This window comes from Anopheles coustani, chromosome 3, assembly GCF_943734705.1.
Source record: "Anopheles coustani chromosome 3, idAnoCousDA_361_x.2, whole genome shotgun sequence".
NCBI lineage: Eukaryota > Metazoa > Arthropoda > Insecta > Diptera > Culicidae > Anopheles > Anopheles coustani.
This window is the reverse complement of record NC_071288.1, coordinates 43,716,013-43,738,432: the sequence shown is the minus strand read 5'-3', so window position 1 is coordinate 43,738,432 and position 22,420 is coordinate 43,716,013. Positions and strand designations below refer to the sequence as shown.

At 42.2% G+C, this 22,420-nt stretch overlaps 2 protein-coding genes and 5 non-coding genes across 7 annotated transcripts; 2 read left to right on the top strand and 5 right to left on the bottom strand.

Moving 5' to 3' along the window:
* Positions 1-92: 92 nt before the first annotated feature.
* Positions 93-2,305, bottom strand: LOC131266756 (hydroxysteroid dehydrogenase-like protein 2). Its single transcript, XM_058269423.1, has 4 exons — positions 2,152-2,305; positions 1,492-1,655; positions 1,151-1,364; positions 93-1,073 (listed from the first exon to the last, which is right to left on the bottom strand). The coding sequence occupies exons 1-4, from the start codon at positions 2,163-2,165 to the stop codon at positions 212-214; spliced, it is 1,254 nt and encodes a 417-aa protein (XP_058125406.1). The 5' UTR covers positions 2,166-2,305; the 3' UTR covers positions 93-211.
* Positions 2,306-2,807: 502 nt separating this feature from the next.
* Positions 2,808-2,879, top strand: Trnaw-cca (transfer RNA tryptophan (anticodon CCA)). Its single transcript has one exon. It is a non-coding gene; the product is annotated as a tRNA-Trp (tRNA).
* A 319-nt stretch (positions 2,880-3,198) lies between these two features.
* On the bottom strand, positions 3,199-3,271 carry Trnam-cau (transfer RNA methionine (anticodon CAU)). The gene has a single exon. It is a non-coding gene; the product is annotated as a tRNA-Met (tRNA).
* A 1,598-nt stretch (positions 3,272-4,869) lies between these two features.
* Positions 4,870-13,207, bottom strand: LOC131259272 (heart- and neural crest derivatives-expressed protein 2). Its single transcript, XM_058260725.1, has 5 exons — positions 13,066-13,207; positions 9,992-10,477; positions 8,778-9,052; positions 8,304-8,456; positions 4,870-4,977 (listed from the first exon to the last, which is right to left on the bottom strand). Exons 1-5 carry the CDS (start codon positions 13,205-13,207, stop codon positions 4,870-4,872), a joined length of 1,164 nt encoding a protein of 387 aa, XP_058116708.1.
* Positions 6,597-6,668, top strand: Trnaw-cca (transfer RNA tryptophan (anticodon CCA)). Its single transcript has one exon. It is a non-coding gene; the product is annotated as a tRNA-Trp (tRNA).
* Positions 7,094-7,166, bottom strand: Trnam-cau (transfer RNA methionine (anticodon CAU)). The gene has a single exon. It is a non-coding gene; the product is annotated as a tRNA-Met (tRNA).
* Trnag-gcc (transfer RNA glycine (anticodon GCC)) lies at positions 11,831-11,901 on the bottom strand. Its single transcript has one exon. It is a non-coding gene; the product is annotated as a tRNA-Gly (tRNA).
* Positions 13,208-22,420: the final 9,213 nt, after the last annotated feature.

Below are 22,420 nucleotides of genomic sequence, written 5' to 3'. Positions count from 1 at the left end.
AAATTTAGGTTCACACCTGTTCATAAGTCAACATTAAAATTTATATTGAGTCTGAAAAATAAAATAAACCAATGAGTGAATGTGTTTAGGTGTAGTGATGTTAGCAAAATATAAATCATTTATTAAACCCTGCATCTCACAATGAAACAAAAGAAATCATAAGATAAATACATTAAACTCCCTCACATGCACACACTCATACACACCCCGCCTAAAGCTTGGCCTTCAGACCACCCATAAGCTTCTCCAGTTTCATTGCCTTCTGTAGATCGCCGGAGATCTTCAGCTTGCCCGTCATAAATGCATTCGCCGGCTTCAGCTTACCGGTGAACATATCGAAGAAGTGCTTCGAGTCCATCGTCAACACGGCATCAGCCTTCGACGGTGGGTTTCCCTTCCCCACCTGGCCGGTACCATTCTTCAGATCGGCAAACCACGTGCCGGCCTCTTCACCCTTCACCTTAAACTCGTACACTGCGCCGGTCTTGCGCACGATCTCTTCGCTCAACATGGATTCGATTTTCTGGAACAGACCTTCAATTTTGCCACCGGCCGCAGCTGCCTGGGGTTTCTTGAGCGATGCCGCATGACTTCCTTCCGCCGCAAACTCAACCAACTTCTCGGGCGCAACGTCGAGGAAGAAATCGGGCATCAGCTTGTCGGCGTTCTCGGGCACACAGGCGTACTGCTTCAGGTCGGTAATTCCTTCCGCCGTCAGCACCTCATCGTCGATCAAAAATTTACCACTCTGCTTTTTCGGTTCCTTCGACAGGATGGCGTACGCTGCGTCGGCCATGATATCGGGCTTGCGTGAAAATTGATCACTTTCTTTGCCGGTCAGCATCTCCATGGCGGCGGTGAAGATCGCCGTCCGAGGCCATAGGGCATTGACGGCAATGTTTGCGCTCTCGAACTCCTTCGCCATACCGAGCACGCACATCGACATGCCATACTTGGCCATCGTGTAGGCGACATGATTGCTGAACCAGTGCGGAACCATGTTTAGCGGGGGTGAAATGTTCAGGATGTGCGCGTGGTTGCTTTTGCGAAGGTAAGGAATGCATTCTTTGGACCTAAAGGGTAAGGAACATATGAGGACAAACTTGTTTACTAGGGGCTAACACAGCCATAAAGAGCATGTTCTACTTACACCAGGAATGTACCTCTTGTGTTGATGCTATGCATCAGATCGTAACGTTTCATGTCGGTTTGTTCCGTGGGTGTAAGGGAAATTGCACTGGCATTGTTGACTAAAATATCGATGCCACCGAACTGGGCAACGGCATTCTGGATAGCTGTGCGGACTGCTGCCTCGTCGCGGACATCTACAACACAGGGCAGGGCTTTGCCACCAGCTGCTTCAACTATAAAAGAAGATTGATGGTGTAAAAAATGATTCCCATAGAAGATTTTTGGCTCATTAAATTAATGAGCGCCAATTACGTTAAGTTTTTTGCCTCACTGCCTAACAAATTTTATCCAGTTACTTACTCTCCTTTGCCGCTGTGTAGATTGTTCCGGGTAGCTTAGGATGTGGTTCGGCCGTCTTCGCGGCGACAACTATGTTTGCACCATCCTGGGCAGCCTTCAAGGCAATCGCCTTACCGATGCCTCTCGATGCGCCCGTAATGAAGAGAGTGCGCCCGGCAAGTTTTCTATAATTTTGATAAAGAAATGCAACAAAAAACAACGAAGGTTTTAAAAAAGGTGTAACATGTTGTAATGTGCCGAAACAGGTCGATGTAAGCATAGAGTGCCAGAAAACCGGTTTGTCTCTTCCGTAAACACACACAGTTCCGAGACGGTTATTGTTGTGGAAGGAAAGACTATCATTCGTCCATCGATCTTCCGACGTGGCAGGCAGCACATCGGCGATCGATCATGCAGAAAAGATGCTTATGCTTCATGGTAAAATTCACATGCAACCACAGCGTCTACTGACCGCAACAAACAGCACACAGAAGGACAAGCTTATAATCGCTGTACCGTGATGCTGATCGACCTTTGTACCCGGACGATATTACGTTATCTGACGCCGGCATGGCAGATAACGCTGCCAGAGTCAAAGTCCCGACCAAAAGCGAAAGGATTCATTGACTTCGGGCGATGAATTAACCAAATTATCCTTCTTATCACTCGGATTTTACTTACCCTGTGTTGATCATTTTTCGTTTTGGCAGTGTTGGTCGTAACTGGTTGTGATGGGTGGAACGAGGTGCACGGACGGGGTGATGTAAATAAATTGAACAGAGAGGGGAATGACTTTCCCGGTCTAGCTTCCCTACGTGAATGACAGTGAAAACATTCCGGAACGCCGCATTTGGTGTGCGTTTCGTTCAAAAGGGATCAAAGTCTACCTCCTACGGTCCATAGAGTTGGAGGTAGAGTGTCTGCTAAACGTTTTCCCCATTTTTTAGTTAAAATGGCACACCAGAACTGTCGATTACTATCAGATTTGTAAACATGTTTTCCATTACAAGCTTGTTTCATTTACGAGCTATAATTCGTTTTTATCATTTCAACATCGCTTCGATTTGTGTATGTTATACAACCTTGCCTCAAGAAACCTTGAACCATACTGACATGGCTATTCCCGGTGAAAATAGTATACTATAAAATGGCCTATTTTTATGTATGCTATGAAACACATGGTGTGCTTTATCGATAAACAAAGAATTGCTCAAACGATTTTGTTTCACTAAGTAGCAATGTAGTGTTTGTGTATGATAACTGATAAAAATTTAATATCCCAATGAAAGGTTATTTTGTGGATTAAAATAAAGCTTTAGCAAAGGCGTAGTATATAAGACTCCGTGGCGCAACGGTAGCGCGTCTGACTCCAGATCAGAAGGTTGCGTGTTCAAATCACGTCGGGGTCATCTTTTTTGGTTGGAATTTTAAATTTCCTGAGAGCTTTAAATTATTGGCGAAAACGTATCATTTTGTCTAAATACATCATTAAAATAGCTAATGCTTTTTCTGGTTACTCGGCGGTCCATGGTTATTGATCTTATCTTGGGATACATCAGTACGGTAGTTTTCAACAACATATCCAAATCCTGCAGTTTTCTTGGCTCCACATGTTTTGATAGTGTGTATTATCGTAGGTTGGAGCACATCTGAGTTCAGACCAGTTTCTTATTTATGTTGTTTGAAATCAATATAAAAAATTTTCTGTGGATGATTAAAAAAATCGCCTGCCCCGAGTGAGGATCGAACTCACGACCTTAAGATTATGAGACTTACGCGCTACCGACTGCGCTATCGAGGCTTGCGAAAGTGGGTTCTTATATAGCTTTAAAAGCCGCACTATTGATCACAACAACTGAAATCGCCTGCTTTAGGGCTGGCACACTAATAAACACTAGTAAGTCATCATAAAAAAACATTGTTCAAGAGATTTTACACTTTAAGTGTGACATTCGTATGTATAGGAACCAAAAGCATCATTTCTTACATTCATTAGAAATACTTTTATGCATAATTAACATCGCGAGATAAATGGTAAAATATCTTTAGATTTCCGAAACCTCGTATCGGATAGTTGGCTGAGCTGTCGTTCAGTTGTTTGTTTATATAGATCGGAAACTTTGATAGTAAATCGATTTACAGTTGACCGGCGTTTCCGGTTTGATGTTTACGGGTCTTTTTGCCCATCCTTCGAAATGGGTTGTTGCTATTATCTGTGTTCAGTGGGGTAAACTGATCCAAACGTAAGAAACCGTAACGCCGAACATATAAATCGATGGATGGCAATAAGATTCTTGTGAATCTCGTCCGGATGCATCTGAAATTTGCCTCTGCTGTTGCTCGCACGTACCTCTTTGTGTGTGCAGAAGTGTACGCTCCAAACGGCAATGATCGGGAGTAAAAATATTTATACATGAACCCGTACCAAATTCCCATAAACCTCTCCTAGTCTGTAGGATGTGTAAGTAGGAGAAGGGATAAGATATCGAATAAAGAAGAAGGAAACGCGCGCGTCCGTTCCGAATTGACGATGGGGGTGGCCATCTGGTTTTTTCTTCGACTTATCTCCGTGGAAAGCGATTAGAATGTATCTAATATTAGCCATTGCGCATCCGCACGCGCATGAAACACGAAAGATACCAACATACCACCGAGGTCTCCCGTCACCTTTGTGGCCAAGTTAGGGAAATACACCCGAAGCGGTGGCTGTTATTCTACATCGCACGGTTCAAATTTCGGATAATTATACTGCAAAAATGAGACACCCCAAAACAAGAACACAAAACACGCTGGAGTATATTTTGAAGCCGATCTTTTACTTTATTCCCAGAACTCTATCGTTTAGTTTATCTCTCTAATCTAAAATGGCACAGCCTCCCTGGTTCTTGCTAGAATTGAGATGAAAAGCAGCGGAGAAATGCAGCAGCAAGTGAGTAAGTACTGGAAAGTATTTTGTATATTTACACAGTTCATTTGGTTTCTGTTACCGATAGTATCTAGAGAAGTTATATATTTTTTTAAAAGATCCCAAATGGATTGGATTTCCTTTTCCTCTGCCGCCCAATGTTTATCTAATACATGTGCTAAATTATGCGAAGCATTCGTAGTATGTTTTGTAGATTATGTTTTGCATAGTTTTGTCATTTTCGGGACTGCTTTTAAATGTCTTAATCTTTCATTCCGCCTAGCTCGGTTGTTGCGCAAAGATGGAATATTTACGTCACCTATTGAACCAAAAATAATTTTCACTGTTTTCCATTTGACAGTTTGTAGACATATATAATTTCATTTGTTTGATTTGGAACACAAAAACACCATTGCTGGACGCGTTCATCCAAAATGAAATCTTCCTTTTCTTGTCGCGAAAGGACAGTATGTGCCTCATCGCCCTTGCGGCGTTTACTTGATCGTAGTTTTGGTTTCCAGCGCCCAAACGTGCTGCGGCCATCCGGTACGTCCTTTCACCTTCCGTGCGCCATTGCTGACATCTCCGTTGGTGGAAAGATTCTGTGGAAAATGAAACGAAAAACACGAAAAGAGAGTCACAATACAATTAGCATTATTGACAAATGATTTCTAAGTGAAGCCTTAAGCCTATGCCTCATGGGTGGGAAGAACAAGAGAGACGGTATAAAGTATTTTTCAACGGCCAAAGGAAAACGCCGCCGATCCCAACATGTCAGCGTTATGCGAAGTTTCTCACGAAAAGTTTCACGCACTTCGTTTGTCCCGCACCATTACTCTGGCGGCTTCGTTCTAGGATGGATCGTGGCTATGAGATTTGTAATCGGAAAATGGGTTTCCACTTGAGATAACATTACTTTCAGTTGTACCGAAACACTCTTCGCGTGTCCCCCCGTCGAAGGAACCGATGGGAACTTCAGCTTTTGTGACGATTAAAATCGATGGGTTAAAAGATTCAGTTTTGAGAATATATATCCGTTTCTATTGCTCGTTTTGCTCGTTGTTAGATAAAAAGATTTTTTCCGATCCGCGGTTGGTGCTTCCAGCGATCAAAGGGCGCTACATCAATCAAAGAAATGTGGGACAACTCCGATCCCGGAAAATGACGGGCGGAAATAAACTATAGGTCTGGCGCTTCATACTCTACAGTAATGGGTTCTTCCTACGCAGTAGGAAGTAAATATACCGCTGCCTGCGGGATGAAGATCAGCATCGAGCAAGTTATCATCATTTGTCTGATGAAAATTTTCAAGTGCAGTTTTATCGTTCGAACGTTCCCTTTCGTTCCCTTTCCCGCCCCAATGTCAAGTGGTTTTCTGCATGCTCATGGGAAGCAAGCTAAGCTACACGTTCGTTATGGAAAAATGGATAGTGTTTTGATTACCCCATGGGATGGAAGCGGCGTATGGGACAATTTTTAATACCGAAAGTGTACTGTCGTACGATATACCGTATTGTGGTACGTTGAGTGGATCTTCCCGTTTTGGACCGAGCAACACTTCAAGTTTTACTTCCGCAGGAATCGTTTCATCTGCGAGGCACCGCCGCTGAAAGTTACGGGCTGATTGAAAGGCTTCTCAGCCAGAAAGATGTTTAAAGTCTGAGCCAGTTATTTATATCAATTGTTCGTATTTTCTTTCACTTCCAGGCAGGTTGCATATGTTTCCAGTAACAAATGGGTTTACATATTTCATTTCTATAAGCAGGGAACAAGGTTTTTTAATTGCCGAAGGTAAAAAAAAAACTAGAACAGGTTGCTAATTGGAACAAGGAGAATCGAAGGTAGGAATTTTAAGTAATTTAATAAATACCAATGCACCGAAAATGGGCGTCGTTAATGATGTTTTCGGGGTTTTAAACGATGTTGATGTCGACGGTTCAATCATTTGACCTCATTTATCACATAGTTGCACCCTCGCGGTTGACGATCACTCATCGCTCTTTTTTTGCCACGTGCCCACTACATGGGGGGTTACATTACATACTGTTACATGATACATCCTTCTTCGCTAAGCGATGCAAGGAGCATGCGCATACAATCGGCAGGCGGGAGATGATGAAAAAGGGGCGTTTCTGATATTGGTGACAAGTCAAGACGGTGGGTGGAAATTGTTGTTGTGTAAGCGTGATTAAATTGGTAATCTGAGGTTGGCAACTTCGAAGACTCCGTGGCGCAACGGTAGCGCGTCTGACTCCAGATCAGAAGGTTGCGTGTTCAAATCACGTCGGGGTCAATACAAATCCATAAGAGTCTCTTTTTTGCCGCATTCTCTATGTTTTATATTATTTTTCAAATGGCTCGTGCAGGAAAACACTTTAACATACTTTCAAAATTAAAGTTTGTAGCATTCTCAGCTCCGTTAATCCGTGCTATATTTATTGTACGATTTTGGTTCTGTATTACTTTCCTTCTGTGCATCTATGTTTTAGCAAATAGTTTGTTTGTGTTTCCGTCATATTTTTCTTATCTAGATTATACTACTTATGGTATTTATACTCTCGTTCATACCTGTAAAGTGGATTAATTATGCTCTTCTGCAATCCAGGTACGAGGCAGTTTCTGAAAATATCAAATTCTGGATGTCCTATCGTTCTGTCAAAACGCCATACATTCACACAAAAAATCATATTTCCGAAGGGGAGGTAAAAAAATACTACCTGCCCCGAGTGAGGCTCGAACTCACGACCTTAAGATTATGAGACTTACGCGCTGCCTACTGCGCCATCGAGGCTTGTGACGAAGGTCGTGCTATTTCGCATCCACTCGCTTTTGCTCGCAACAAAGGTTCTATCTTTTGGTTCTTCCTCGCTGACGAGATATATCCCGCCATCCTTTGGGCGTTCATTTTCCCACCCAAATCGTGGTCACACATACACACACACACACGCTTTTCTCCTTCCGCCGTAATTGGCGTTCGATGTTCCAAGATGGACTGAACGTTGGTCAATCCGTGCACAGTGCAGCACGCAGACCCTTTTTCCCAACCCTCGACACACTCTCGGGTCCGCTCTTCTCGTGAAAAAGGGGCCGGAAAAGTCGTTAACAATCGTTTAAATAAAAGGAAAGAGTAATAAAACACCCCTTAAACGACCGAACAGGTCCCAACAGGAGTCAAGTGCGATTGTGTTGCATTGTGGGTTTGCGGGTATGACAAAACAATCAGCGAATTAACTGCCATTGCATCAGCATCATCATCCAGTGGCACGCGGCGTGGAAATGGTGTTGCTTTTTCCAAACAACAAACCCACGGTTGCATTGCGCGAATAATCTAATTACTCGCTATTAGTGGGCACTTTGCGGTATTAAATAAGTTGTATCTTCTGACGCGGCTCCGGGGCTGTGTGACTGCCGAGGGTAATGAAAACCCGTGGAAATATTCACACCCTCGACACCACCCGCCCCGATGGATATTTGTCTGCTTTCGAGCGGGCTGCCAAGGCGGGTGCTAAAACCAGACCCGATTCGGTTGGTTGGCGCTACAAGAACTGGTGTGCAACTGTTGTTTGGTTGCTGTTGCCGATTCCATCCTTGTACGCACCGAAAATAGAAGCGCTGGTTTTCCAGACTGTTGGTGAACGGGATCTTTCTTCCCTCCCCCCTTCTCCGATTTCCGTTTGATTTGGACGTCCCTGTCATCTGAATTATGCGCCAACGCAAACGAGCGGAGCATAAACCAGACTCTACCCATAAAGATAATGATTCAATTAAGAATATTTCCCCGTTTCATCCCCCCGGTTGCAAGCAAAAAGCTTAGCTTTCGTTTCACTTCCAAAAACTGCCGAAATTAACTTAATATTCTACTCCCCGCTTATGGGAAGGAATCGGCAACTTCCAGTGGCTGGCTGGCCACTATCTAGCTGGTACTTACTTGCATCAGCGTCTTCTGGGCGCGTCGTTCGGCGTTGATCTTGCGCGACGAGGGCACCAATTCCGCTCGGAAGTCGCACGACGGGTCCTGGTTTCCGTTGACGACCGCCAGCAGATGGGCGATGTAGGAGATGGCTAGCCGAAGAGTTTTAATCTGTCCGGAGAAGGGAAGGGCGCAACCATTAATAGTGATTCATTATCGTTTTCATGTGTACATTGTGTTCTTTAGCACTTTTGGATCAACGTTTAGAAGAAGCTTCGCAAATGTGGTTAGGGTTCTGGTTTTGGTCAAATGTAAAATTAGCTACTTTTTAGCTCACATTGTTTAACCAAGTGTGTCAGTATCTATCCAGCTGCGTAGAAGACCCTTGGGAGAAATATGATTTGCCTTCCTTTGAGCGAAAGTTCAACATTTTCTACTTTAAAATGTTGTCTTTTACAAGCCAAGCTTCTAAGGTACAAAATTCTACCATACCTTGGATAGTTTGGTATCGTTCGGCACGTTCGGGATGCGATCCCTCAGCGAGCTGTAGGCCGAGTTGATGCTCTGCGTCCGGCGACGCTCCTTTTTGTTGGCGGTGTTGCGGCGCTTGACCACGCGAACGACGGGCAGTCCGTTGCCGGGGATCACTCCGGTCGATGATGGGGTCACCTGGAGGTGCGCCGAATGATCTTCGCCACCAGTGCCGGATACAATGTCCAGCGATGTTCCATTCCCTCCGCCGTAGTATCCTTCGTCAGGGATGTAAGCTGTTTGCGCGTGCAAAGAAATAGTGCAGGATTTGATGTTGTTAAACATGGATTGATTAATTTTATGTTAAAATCAAATTTTTGAACTCATTTTTTCTACCTAACGAAGAACGATTTTACATGTTCGCTAATATATTCATAACCATTTAAAATTGTACAAATATGAAGTAGGAGAACAATATCATCAACGAGGAAATTTCAATAACAGCATTTTGGTTTTTTTGTTGTAGAACAATTTCTGATACTAACCTGTTTATTTTTCAAGCATGAAAACAAGGCTTTAAATTGTTGCTAATGGTTTAAACTAACAATCATTCAATAACCTATCTTATATTGTTGTCACATTTGAACAAACATTTATCACATAAAAGAAAACAATGTTTAAGTTTTCGTCTAAATGCTTTATAGACGTTGCGAAAGATGAAACGTTGCATTAAAGGCAGATTCTTTGGCATATTGTTTATATTTCGCATCCCAACAAGTTTTTTCATCAACTTTAATTGTCATTAATTAAAATAAGTATTGAAATCTCACTGCTGCTAATTACGCAGATGGGGGTGTATCATGATTGTTCCATTTTCCTATTTGCAAAAGATTAATTAAGAAAACTTTAGCAGAAGTATTATGTCCCTGCTTTTGATGCTCTTTCGTTGTTATTCATCATTTCCTTCATAACTGTGTTTTTACACCTATTTGATCTAAATCATTTTTATCTGAGCTTTGCGAGCAAGCAATCTAATCTTTGCTACTGATCTTTGCGCATGTTGAACAATGAACAAATTTGATAAGAGAGTACTTATCATCGAAGATACATGTAAAAACTATGTAGTGTTCAGTATGATGTGAATAAGTGTTCAAGTGGTACACCAAACTCTGTCTTGAGTAGTACTTTTGGACACAAGTTTATAGTGTAATGAACCATTTACCAACCTAACTTACCGGCGCCTTTGTCGTAAACCATCGTGCAGTACATGGACGGTGGCGTTTGTTGGTGCTGGTGGTGATGATGCTGGTGTGGTTGGTGCTGTCCATCGTGTGCCAAAAGTCGGGGCTGGTGGTGATAGCCGGCGTTCGGATGACCTCCGTAGGGTGACGAAGACGTCGACGGGGATGCGGACGAAGACGACGACGAAGACGATGAGCAGGAGGCGACGGACGAGTAGGAAGACGACTGGTCGGCCGGTTGGATGGTCGCGGATGGGATGTGTCGAAGGCCCGGACGCACCAGGACACCCCCCGTACTGCCGCCGAGCCCCAGCGCCGTTTGGGTCATCGCTGCCGAAAGCGGTTGGGGCGGTGGCGGTGTCGAGTAGCGATCCCGGTGGGTGGGATCCGGTTGCGATTCACTCGAGCTGCACGGTGACCCCCAGTAGCCTTCTTCTTCCAGTAGGATGCCGTGGCCACCGTGACCGTTCACCGGCGTTCCTGCTGCTGACGGGGAGAATAGAAAAAAAAGAAACGGGAAAAAGGCCATCAGTATAGACAAGCGGGGTTCCGAAGCAGCAAGTTTTCCCTCCAACGTGAAACAACAATAATAAACAAATCCCACCGCTCGGTGCGTGCGTTCGTTTTCCCGGGGTCGTTGGTCAAGTGTGGTTTAGGATGGAAAGGTAAGTTTATGAAGTAGAGAAAAAAGGACTATTTACTTCATCTTACCGAGAGTTTTTACTTTCAGTGACCTCAACACGAGCGAGCGCGTAAAGAAGAGCAACGTTTCCCCGGAAGGCCAGGAAAAAACCCGACCCCAAAAGCAGTGTATCGTATCTTAATGATTTGTTTACCATAGGCGTACGATACAATCACAGTCAATGGTGTCTCGAGTCGTGCGGAGTTTTCCTTCAGTTCTTCTTGCCTAATTCTGGACGGAAAAAGAATATCGTCACCGTCGGGTTGTCGAAAGGCGCACAAGGAAGGCGCACGCACGACCGTACAAAGCACATAAATCCCGGACCGTTGTTTATGTTTGGTTTGGCGGCGACAGAACGGGAGAGAGAAAAGGTCGGTGAAAAATTCGAAACAAATTCAGGGCCACAGTGCACTTGCCACGGAACCACCAACAACCGGCACCTTCCTTCGATGGGAAATCGGTGTATTTTTTCCGAAAAGGATGGGAAATGATAGAAAGCAAAGTATGAGCAACGAAAGGATTAGGATAATTCCCCCGTGTGGGATCGTAAGGAGCGTGAAAAGTGTCCGGTTTCCGGAACTCGTCGGGCTGCTGCTGAATCCTTTACACCCAAACCCCGTTATTCGATAGCCTTGCGTTTGCGGGCTGTGGAAAATGAGAAGCTGTTGAAGATACCACCTCTTGAGCGTAACATTACTACGTTCAAAGTGTGTTACTCGACTAGAGAAAGTCTCGGTGAACTAACGACAGCGCAACAAGGACTCGCATTCATTCAAAATACTGACAACCGTCTGATTTCCTGACTGCTAGCATGATGAATGAGTGATGTTGTTTATTTTCGGTGATGATTTTTCGGTCGATTTAAGATGTTTCTGATTGTAATCTGGTTTTACTCGTGTGGCTGCTTAATGCCGGTAGAGTACGACGGTGTCAGGATATCGCTACTTGAGAATGTTTATGTTAAGAGAAAGTAGGAAGACGGAAGTATCCCTTTCACGGTACAACGCTAGCTGAATGTTTTCCGGAAAAAGGAAAACGGGATAGTATTGGGTTTGTTTAGCATAAGAGGTTGCATTTTGGTTTTAACTACGGACTGTTGATAAAGCAATGAACGAATGGAAGCTAAAAATTTGGAAAAAAAAAAATTCAGTTGCATCGGCCGGGAATCGAACCCGGGCCGCCCGCGTGGCAGGCGAGCATTCTACCACTGAACCACCGATGCTTGTTGTAGAGGTGGGTTATTATTTAGAATAGTATGTGCAAACATGGCCTTATCACAATGTGAAAGATAAGAATCTAGAATACACGACAAAATGCCATGGAAGTACAAAAATCTCTTTTATTTGATACTACAGATAGTCAACAGCATCAAACACAATTTTGGTACGTTGTCTGTGAGTGTATAAAATCATATATGATATATGAAAAAGCACCGTCATACACATGGTTAATTTCATGTTCGTCCTATTGGTAATATCCACACCCAATGGCCATCTTCAGGCACCCTCATTTCGTCAACATTGTATTCAAAATCACCAAACGATTAGTCACGATTGCCGGGAAATAGTATCGAAAAATATCAAATACACCTCCACGCCATGAGTCTTCTCAGCGGTGAGTGACGGATTATTGATGGACCCTAGGATTCGGTTACCTCAAACGTAATGAAAGTTATCATCAAACTGCTGCAGAGCGACCACAGGCCGGCGCAAGTAAAACTCCAACGTAAACTGTGAAACGAAGCGAGCATTGCACTAGTGCGCCGGAACAGTCCCGTCCCTGGGCAATGCCGTGGTTCCTCTTTTTTACGGCCGGAAGATCCCAGAAGCCCCCGGGAAGTATGCGGACGGGAACGTGTGTTCCCGGGACCTTGGGTGTTATCGGCACTGGGTTGTTTGTTTTGGAGCTACCGTTCGAGCCGCTTGACGGAGGTAATAATTCGGCTAAATTTAGAGAGTTCCTGTTGAACTCTCTTCATCGAGGTATTTTTCTTTTTCCACCTCGTCCATCTCTTGGGTGGTTTATTGTTATACCGTTCGTTTACTTCATAGTTGCCTAAACTTTTCTTTTGTATACAAAAAGAAATAATCCTTCAACAGCCGGCCGAATGGGTTTTTTTCGGAAAGCGAGTCTCGAAACACAGCTCTTCTGCAGGAGCATATAAGAAAGTATTCTGGTAAAATTTTACAGTTTTGAGGGTTTGAATTTGAAAAAGGAAGTAGCTAATTTTACGCGCTCCTGTCGAATGTCATTTTGGGAGAAATATTCAATATAATAATCTCTTTGAATTGATCAAACTTTGTAACACTTCTAAGGGCTTATTAAAAATTCTATTTATGTTTCTAAATCAATCACACCGTCGAAAAACACACGTTGATTTGCACACCTGGGTTTTGTGAATCTGCTGGGTAAAGCTGCGTATAGTAGCCACCATTGGTTTCATAGTACGGATCCGGATCACAAACACGTTGACAAAGATCACCACCGTCCGACGAGGCCGATTCAAAACTGGACATCTTGTTGTACATTTGGAAACACTCTTCAGCTGGTAATTGTCTTCTCGTTCTTTTATTGATAATGATATTTCTGATCGTTTGCAATTCTTTTTTTTCACGTCAACTTGCCAGTTTGAATATTTTTGTTTTCACTTTTTTTAGTTTAATTTTTGTAGCATCATTTTCTCAACGCTTTACTTTTCTACATGACACCCGTTGTCACATTTAAAACGATTTATGAAAAAACTCCTTTCACCAGTTTCGTCATATTGAACTTATTTTGAATAATACACATCACCTCAAGAGGAATGAATGAATCTCGGGAAAATGTTCTGAACCGCTTTCACGCACGCACGGTTCAAGCACTCGACGAAGACTAATGCGCTTCCTTACGTCTAACTTACGTTGTTGGTTTGAATATTGCGCTGTTCAGTCCTCGGAGAAATGCATTCCCGCCGTTCTAACCGAAACCGTTTCCCATCGAAACGTTCTGCCGCCTGCTCTGATTGGACGATTGAACCATGGAGGTGGAAAATTCATAAGACGCACAGTTTCCTCTGTTTTCTTTCTGTTCGCCTTGCTGATATTGGTTTTTCCGTGCATTGGTGCAGGGGCATAATATGGTAATATTTACGTTGAACTGTTTCTGCTGCAATTTAAAAGCAAAATGACGGTGAAAAAAAATGTGTTTGCTAAATGCTCCATCTCGAACTGTTGGGAAAACACACATAGTGCTATCTCTTTCCCGGTAGGCCACGCCCTTTTACGCAAGGCAAATATCCGCAAAAGTGTGCGGAGCGGCTTAGTTTTTCCACCGGAGCGAGACTGTTCAATACAAGGGTGCATTTTCCTATTCACGCCTGTGGGATGCGAGCACGAGTTTTAGCAAGTGAAATAATTATGAAAACAATTTTGCGCTAGGCAGAATTTTTAAAAAGTAAACTGAAATGGAAAACATAACCATGTGGAAACGTAGATAATTTCAAGTTTTGAAAACGTAGATTAACAGTTATAAACATAAAGGAAACTATTTAATTTAAAATATCTTCAACGATGATTCACTTATCGAAAACTGCACACCTTCCATTCCACAATCAAGGAAATTCAATTACTCAAAAACTAACTCATTTAAAAAAAAACACCTAGTGTTTAATACAGTTATGGGAATCAATCGTTAAAACAGTGTTTCGAATAAAATAAATTTTTATTTTTACATCCTTTTGTATTGCATAGCTCATCAGTTTGCATCAGTTAAATGCATAGCTGAAACGGGTTAGGAATTTCGAGAAGGACAAATGAATAGGTATCGAGGTCGAAAGGATCGTTGGGTTGATTTTTCCACTTGAAACATCACTGACGCATCATTTTCAACATTGGAAAATTTCAAAGAGCAAGACAATCGTTGGCGGCATTTCCAAGGGTACATTTGGTTGATGATACGATTTCTTTAACCTTTTCTCTCTTAACTGTGAATGGTCGTGCATCTTTTTGTGAACTGTGCAACGGATGCATTTTCCCTTTCGCCACAAGTGTGTCTTCTGCATTTTCCACCGTGAATCACCCGAGGCATACAAGCAATCTGTTTACATGAGGTTAGACACGACCAGGAAAAGTGATCCGTCGGATTCAAGTGGTTTCGTGTCATTTTCTTGGTTTGTACCACATTTTTCCGGCGTTTTGGATGAAAGAACAGGTTAAAAATAATTAGTTAGTGGCCTTAGTTGAGTACATCGGATATGTGTGGAAAGACAAATTTACATATCAAAATTTAATTGTATATGAAGGTAATGAATTTCATATTACAAATATAAATGCCATAATGTCAAGATGCCGTTGAAGTCTGTGCGATAAAGTTATTGTTTTCATTTGTTTGTGCCAATAACCACTTCAAGCTGGATTTGGAGAAAGGCCACACAAACCGAAATAATGCTCATAAATTTTAAAAGGCTCGAAACCAAGCGTTGAAATTTATTGCTTTTCTCCTTCGAGTGTGGCCATAGTTGTTGAGAGGTTAGTATTCGTCCTTTTTCAGCCTGACGCCGTCGTCTCAGGAGACAGGCGGCTTTCGACTGCACACACATTTCGTCAACTGCTTCCACATGTTTCAAGTGCAATCACCATAGTTGAAACGAGAGTGTCAAAACATTGCCTATCGTCCGTGGCTAGAAATATTTGTGGTGAGGACGAATGGTCGAATTCCACTGTTGTGGGTTTGATACAGTATTTATTGTTTTTCTTTGTTAAAAAAAAGACGGTAGGGGAAATGTCGTGGAATTCCTCCATAAGTCTATTCAAAGCAAGAACTTAGATTTACACAGTATTTACGGCAAAAAGTCTATTGTACATTACATTTGAACATGTCTACAGTATGTACCTTTGAACAAATCTGTTTTGCTTTAAGGTTGAAGATGTTTCTAACCAAGGAGTATGCAAATATTTGTAGAATTAAAATTGCAGTAGAACCAACTAAATTTAATTGAACAATGAACATTACAGACAACCTGTTGTTCGATCGGTCTGATGTGAAACATTTAAAAGTAGCTAAAGTGAGGTTCGAAGTACGACTACTTTTCAAAGTTTATAAATAATAATCCGGTTGAACTTTAGTACAGTTACATACTTGAATTTATCAAATACAATTTACCACATTGAATTGAACAAACCTTTGTACCATCGCCAGTCCTAGCCGTTATTTCAACGTTAACTAATGACAATTGATTGATGTTTACTGACATATCTATGGGTTTATTTCTTACATTTTATTCTTACAAAATATTGGTATTTTACTTTTCTGTGTGTCTTGACGTGTTAATAGATAATTTATGTATGTTTTGATTTATTATAATATCTATCTTTTCAAATCGCTAGGTTCAACGATTCCTATTATAGGAACTAGTGGGTTCAGTGTGGTTGCGTTTAAATTTAAAAATGTGATTCAGTGACTTGTATAGAGGGTAGTTGGCGACTCACAAATATGACTTTGCGAGCTATATTGTGAGCTGTTGCGCATATTTTGCGTGTGTAGTTCGGTGAGAAGTGTAATGTACAGTCGAACCTCTCTGAGTCTAGAATCCCTTTTAAATTCTGTTATAATTTAAAAAAAAATTAAGCTAAAACAAGAATTTAAAACTCTTCGTGCACAACACAAGTATGTCGAGTAGAAAATACAAACCTACAGTTCACAACTAACATGCAATATACTTTTTTTATGATTGATTTTCAATTAAAATGCATTGAAATCACTTCTTTTTCTTGGTTCCCAAATTCTGCCCCATGGGAAGCTTTGTTACTGAAGTGCCTGTTTGATTTGATTCTCTGTACCTAGTTTGTGTTTTTAATACGCATACCTAGCAACAGTAACGTGTTGTACCTACCGTTCCCCGTTACAGTTACTACTGTCGCTATATCGGACCGCGTCAGTTGCAAGAGGACTGCCGAAGGTGAAGCACGTTCGCCTGTAGTGCTGAGTAAGAAATAGCTTTTTTCGAAAATTAAAGAGACGTACTGTAATAAGGGGTGTGTGAGTGTGTGATCAGCTGTTGTTGTGGGGCATAGGAAATTTATTGAAATGGCCGTCACGGCAATGCTGGAGAAGAAATCGAACATCACTGAGGCTTTGTGGAGTGGAAATGAAATGAATCTCTTTGTCACCGTTTAAATGGATTATCCTGTGATTGTCATGAAGGGGGGGTTTACGTGTTTGCAACCCCAGTCGGTCTTATCGAGTGGTAGAGTGTTAAACATGCGCTTGTGCAATATCTAGTTGCATTAATTGATAGTTATACAGAACGAGTGTAATTTAGCACAGCTGTGGACATCGATTATTTAGTATCCAGTGTATTTGACCCTTGTTATTAGCAATCGCACACATTCGCGATTCCACGCAGCAGTGTATGTGCAGCGAGGGGCGGCTTTGTTGTCTAGGGGCGCGGTGCATTATTGTTTCTTGTGCGATGCGTGGATCCATCCGCGCCGTGGGCTGTATTGTTGGAAGAAAATCGGCATGTTGAAAGGTAGTCTCGTGCGAAGAACTACCTTTGGACCAGCTGACAGCTCGTGTCGCAGTGCGTCGAACTGTTGCAGTTTGTGTGTTTTGCCGCGCACCACACATTTTGCATGTGCATTTTTGTTAGTGTCTATTTTTCGTTGTGTCGTTTCACTCGGCCCATCGTGTTTCCGTTTCGTTCCCTCTGTGGTTCGGACCGGCGTGTTGAGTGGAAAATTTTCGTTTCCTTTCTTGTGTGTTATGTAAAAAATCAACGGGTACCGAAAACGTCGTCTCGAAAAGGGATGACGCAGGTTTTCCCATCTGACGAATGCCGTTTAGAGTGACGCAGAAGACTCCTCGCAAATTGTCTATCGGCACGATGGCACCGGGCAACCGTGTGCTGCCTGCTGCGTGTGTCCTTATCTCCAACTAACGTGTGGGAAGGCGGGCGTGTAACACGTGAAAAACGAAGGCAAAGAAAAACAAACGACAAACCAAACAAATTAAAACGAACCAAAATAAAGCAAGTCCGAAAAGTCAATGTCAATGACGCGCACAAATTGAATGTTGTTTAGCACACCTCAGGGGGGAGCGAGAGTAATGCCATCGAGACCTTTTTGCCACGGAGAGAGCGGAGCGGAAAATAGAGAAAAGTCTATTCGGCTTCGCAGCTGATCGAAATTTTTCGCACAAAGCCACGACAGCTGGTTTTTTGTTTTTGCCGTGGCAGTAGTAGTGTGTCGTCTCGTGAGTAAAGACGCGCATCGATCTGTGATCTTTGCTGATCGATTGGCGTTCTATTTTCTTCGGGAATGTGGATTCTGGTTGGTGCTTTTGTGTCTGAAATTCTCTTGGTAGTTACGCGAACGAGTTCTCAATAGTGCATCAGTGCAGGACATGCCATAAATGGCACGTGTTAGCTAGAAAAAAAATAAAGCAATTTTTGTCTGTACGCGAATTTGTGTGAATATGTTCCGACTGCGCTATATAATTCTCTATGTCGTTTTCTTTTAAATTTTTAGTGTTTTCGCCTTTGGTTAGTGATAAATTTTACGTTTGAGTGTGCCCCAGCGTTGATTGTATAGCAAAAGGCTCATCAGAACCTTAGTTCCGTTCGTTTACTTTTATCCTTCCGAATGGTTCCACCCGACCGGAGACACTTTCGTTTATTTTCCCCACGTGGAACACTGTAGTGGTGCATATTAGCCAGCGCGACGGTTGGTTATGTGACACATCGACGCAGAGAGAATTGTGGTTCGGCGGCAACAACAATAGAACGCGATCGCGAGATAGATCACACACCCGTATCTCCCGGGGCACAGGTAAAGCGCTAATTAATTTGTACATTCAAACGGGGGCTTTGGTGCTTCACACCAAATTAGTTGATATTTCTCACCGCGCCAGGGTGTGAGATACGGCCGAAGCCACCGGCATTGGCGTTGGAAACGTGTCGGTGGCCCGTTTGCTTATACCACCCGAGAAATAAACAACATTATCGAAGTGGCCACCAACAGAGGTGAAGGAATCGAATCGGGGCCCGATAACGCGGTGATAAGGTGATATCCTGCGTTTGAGCTTCTGGTTGGTTGGGGCACGTCGTTGTTCGCTGGCACTGAAACGCTGTAGGTCAAGGCAATCCAACCGACTGATAAAGATTTTTGGGGAATATTTAAAAAAGATGTTGGGCCAATGTGGGTTTAAAGGTGGCTTTGGTAAAATTTATCAACAAACTTGTACATCAAAAGGTCTTGTGAACAGTTTATTCTTTAAAAGATTTATTATGTTTCGTTTAGTCAATTTTAAACCGGCAAAAGATAATATTAAAATGTTGAAAACATATTTTTATGTTAATTTCAATTGATTGTGTTCGATATTTTTCAATCTTAATTCACTGATTGTTTGAAATTAACATAAACACGCAAGTAAATTACAAAAAATCAACAACTGTATATTCGCATTTTGTATCCCTTATATCTAAAATATCGTATATTTACGAAAGATGCATTATTATGCTAAACGGTGTTTTTTGCCTTCTAAGACTTAAATAGGTTTGGAAATGATTGTACATTTTTCCAATGCCAGGTTTCCAGGCCACATGTTTGTTAAGCTTTTCACGTTGTTTTAAATAAAATGCGTTACAAGTTAAAGGATTAATAGTTCGTTGAAATAAATATACATTTGTGTTTGTGTCTAAGACTATGTTTCAAACATCTTGCCTGTTGAAACACGATAAGACATAAAAAAAAATCAAATGAAATGTCAGAAGAAAAAAACCTCAATCTTGACGACCTACCCTATACATGTTTCTGTTAGGGAACACCATTGGAAGCTCAGCTCAAACCTTCAATCGAAAGCACTTCTTGTTGTCGACAAGACTGCAAATTGCATGTTTCTCCAACGCAGCTGTTCCAGCTCCAAGTGCTGTTCGTTTTCGAGGACAAAGATTTACTCCAGAGAAGTGCACGGCAGTTGCGTGTCTCTAACGCTTAAACGCACGATATGTCTCACTCCTTCAGGAATATAAATGACAACTGCAGACCGTGCTCCATCCCGTCCAGACGTTCACGCTCCTTGCTGATGCTGCGAAGGGTGATACTTTATGCCAACAACATCCACTCAACAAGCAAACACACTTTCACGGCGTATCGTTGGGAAGTTGTATGATAATTCAAACAAGGAATGAATAAAAAAACACACGTCAACAAGTAGGAGACGTTTACTGGTGGAGTTCAAGGGCAGCATCGATTGGTGGATTGGCCTAGAGCACGCATTTTGCTCCCGTTGAAAATGTCGTCTAACATTGATCGGATGTGGGAAGACGACTATGTGGCTAAAAAGGGCGGTGAGGCCGGCCTCGGACGAGTTTATTGTGGAATGCTCGATCAACCAACCGGAAACGAGCGAAAGAAAACGACTCCATTATTCAACAACAGCCTTATTCGTGCCCTTGAGTTGATCGACACGGTCCGTATTACTGTGTGTGGTTTTGTGAACCTCGTTGTTAAGTTGGAATAAAAATACGATCGCAGACAACATCCTTGACGACTGTGAGGAAGCCTAATGGGGGTCATCCATCGGTTGTTAAAAGGCGTAATGTGCTGCTTCGTAAAACAGAACCAGCATTTTATTAGTCCGTTGAACAAAGCGACTGGCAACAAGGCAGGCTTTTTAACGATTGCAGTTGATTGTTGCTTTAATACTTTTTGATTTGAACAAGGTGATACCTTGTTCCATATTTTCCAAAGATAATAGCGAGAATAAGTTACACCTCTGATTTGTACATCAAGGAATTTTTTCCTATAAAAACCATAGATTCCAAATTTGTAATGAGAAATCAATAGTCGCCCACCCGGAAAGGATGACGAAATAGTTCTACCATAATGCCGGTACTATTCACGCAACGTTCATACACCATGTAATAGTGTTCGGCTTCGTTTGCATTCGTCGATTGCCTCCGTTCCACCAGGTCCAATGACCGGAAAATTGGCTTCGAAGCACCCGGAACACCAACCGTAGACGAGAGGGAGCTCCGAACGCGTCGTGGCCCTTGCTTTCCACGGACACAAGGGCTGAACACAAGGGGGCCGGTTCGTAATGATCGCAAATCACACCCCCGGTGTGTCTCTTCTGGCCACTTCAGCCGCGTGCCGGTTTGCCATCGACAGGATGTTAGGTGTAATTGTTGTGAGTTGCCAGCCAACCACGGCCATGGTGTTGTTGTGCAACTGTTGTTGACGGGTGGAAGCTGTTTCGCAATGATAATTGTCCTTCTAGGAATGGTGTTGGGGAACTTTTGCTATGCGGCGGACAGAGGGTGCATAATAAGGGAAAATACCTGCCTGCGAAAACGTTGATGTAAGTACAACGAGCAAATAAAATGCAACGACATGACGATCATTAATGACCGCCTTCGATCAGCTGATGGAAAAGGGATTTTGCTATTTTGTTCGCAGAATTGTCGTATCACGATCGGTAATGATTATGTTGTACACGGACGTGAGCAAGGCGAATTTATTACGTATCTCAGGGTTAACGTTGTTCGAATCTCTTACAAAATGATCTTACTATGAAGGGTTGGCTAGTGAAAATTCGCTACACAAATTATTAGCGTTAACATGACATGTTTGCAAAAGGATGAGAAAGAGCTAACCAGTTAACATCAAGAATACATCAAATTGAATGTTTTAGAAACATCAAAATATATATATATATATATATATATAACTTGATTACGAAGAGTTTGAACAAGTATAACATTTTAAATGAATAGGGACTGACAAAAGACTAAATTGTAGATAGATTGGAGAAAATATATTGAGCTTGTTTTTCATTTTTGTGTGAGCCTCTGTGATTAAATAACTTTTTTATAAAAATTATGCTTTTTATTTTAAAGCGAGTAACAAGCGAGTGAAATTTTACTCTACTCGAAACGTTTTATTTGTTATTATTTTCATTAAAAAACATATTTTAAACCCAAGAAAAGGTACTAAGATTGTTCGGATTCAGCGAACATTCATATCATATTGGTTATCTTTCTTCTCCAAGGTAAAATTACAGCTTTCTTAAAGCCTTAAGGCGCCTTTTGAATTTTCCAACCAAGATTCGCGTTAGCTGAAAACTTACCTTCACCTTTAAAGTGATGATGTCTGTTTGGATTTACTGTTTTTAAAAACATTTTTAAATATACTTTTAACATAAAAGTAACAGTAGAAATATAATAGAAAAATGAGTCCAAAGTGGTTCCAGGCAATCATGCCAAGATGTTATTATATTCTCTGCACAGTCATCTTGTTTTTTGTGAACAGACCATCGGGACAGCCGTAGTGGTAAACGATGTTTTTCCTAGTGTGTTTCCTAGAAAATCGGACCATTTTCACATCGACGGTACAAAAAAAGTAAAACCGATTATATTTATATTTTTCCCTTCGTGGAAGGATGACACTTTTGGACCGCTTTCTGGTTCGTTTTGGAAATTTTCCAATGGAGTAACAAGTCCGATCGATGATTCACCCCCAAAATTTTCCCTCATATTTCGGACTCGGATTGCTTCGCCGGACGTTTTCGATTTGTTGTGCGTCGCACGTGTGTCTGCCCCGATATTTTACCTACCTTTGCGCCCGTAGACACCCGGGTTCCGTCACCTGACATGGTGGCCTAATTGCAATTAGAGTGGACAGTGAGTGGGGGTTTCTTTTTATCTATCATAGATGTGCGCTTCTCGAAATCACTTTTTCAGTCCAGCTTAGGCAAAGTTTTGG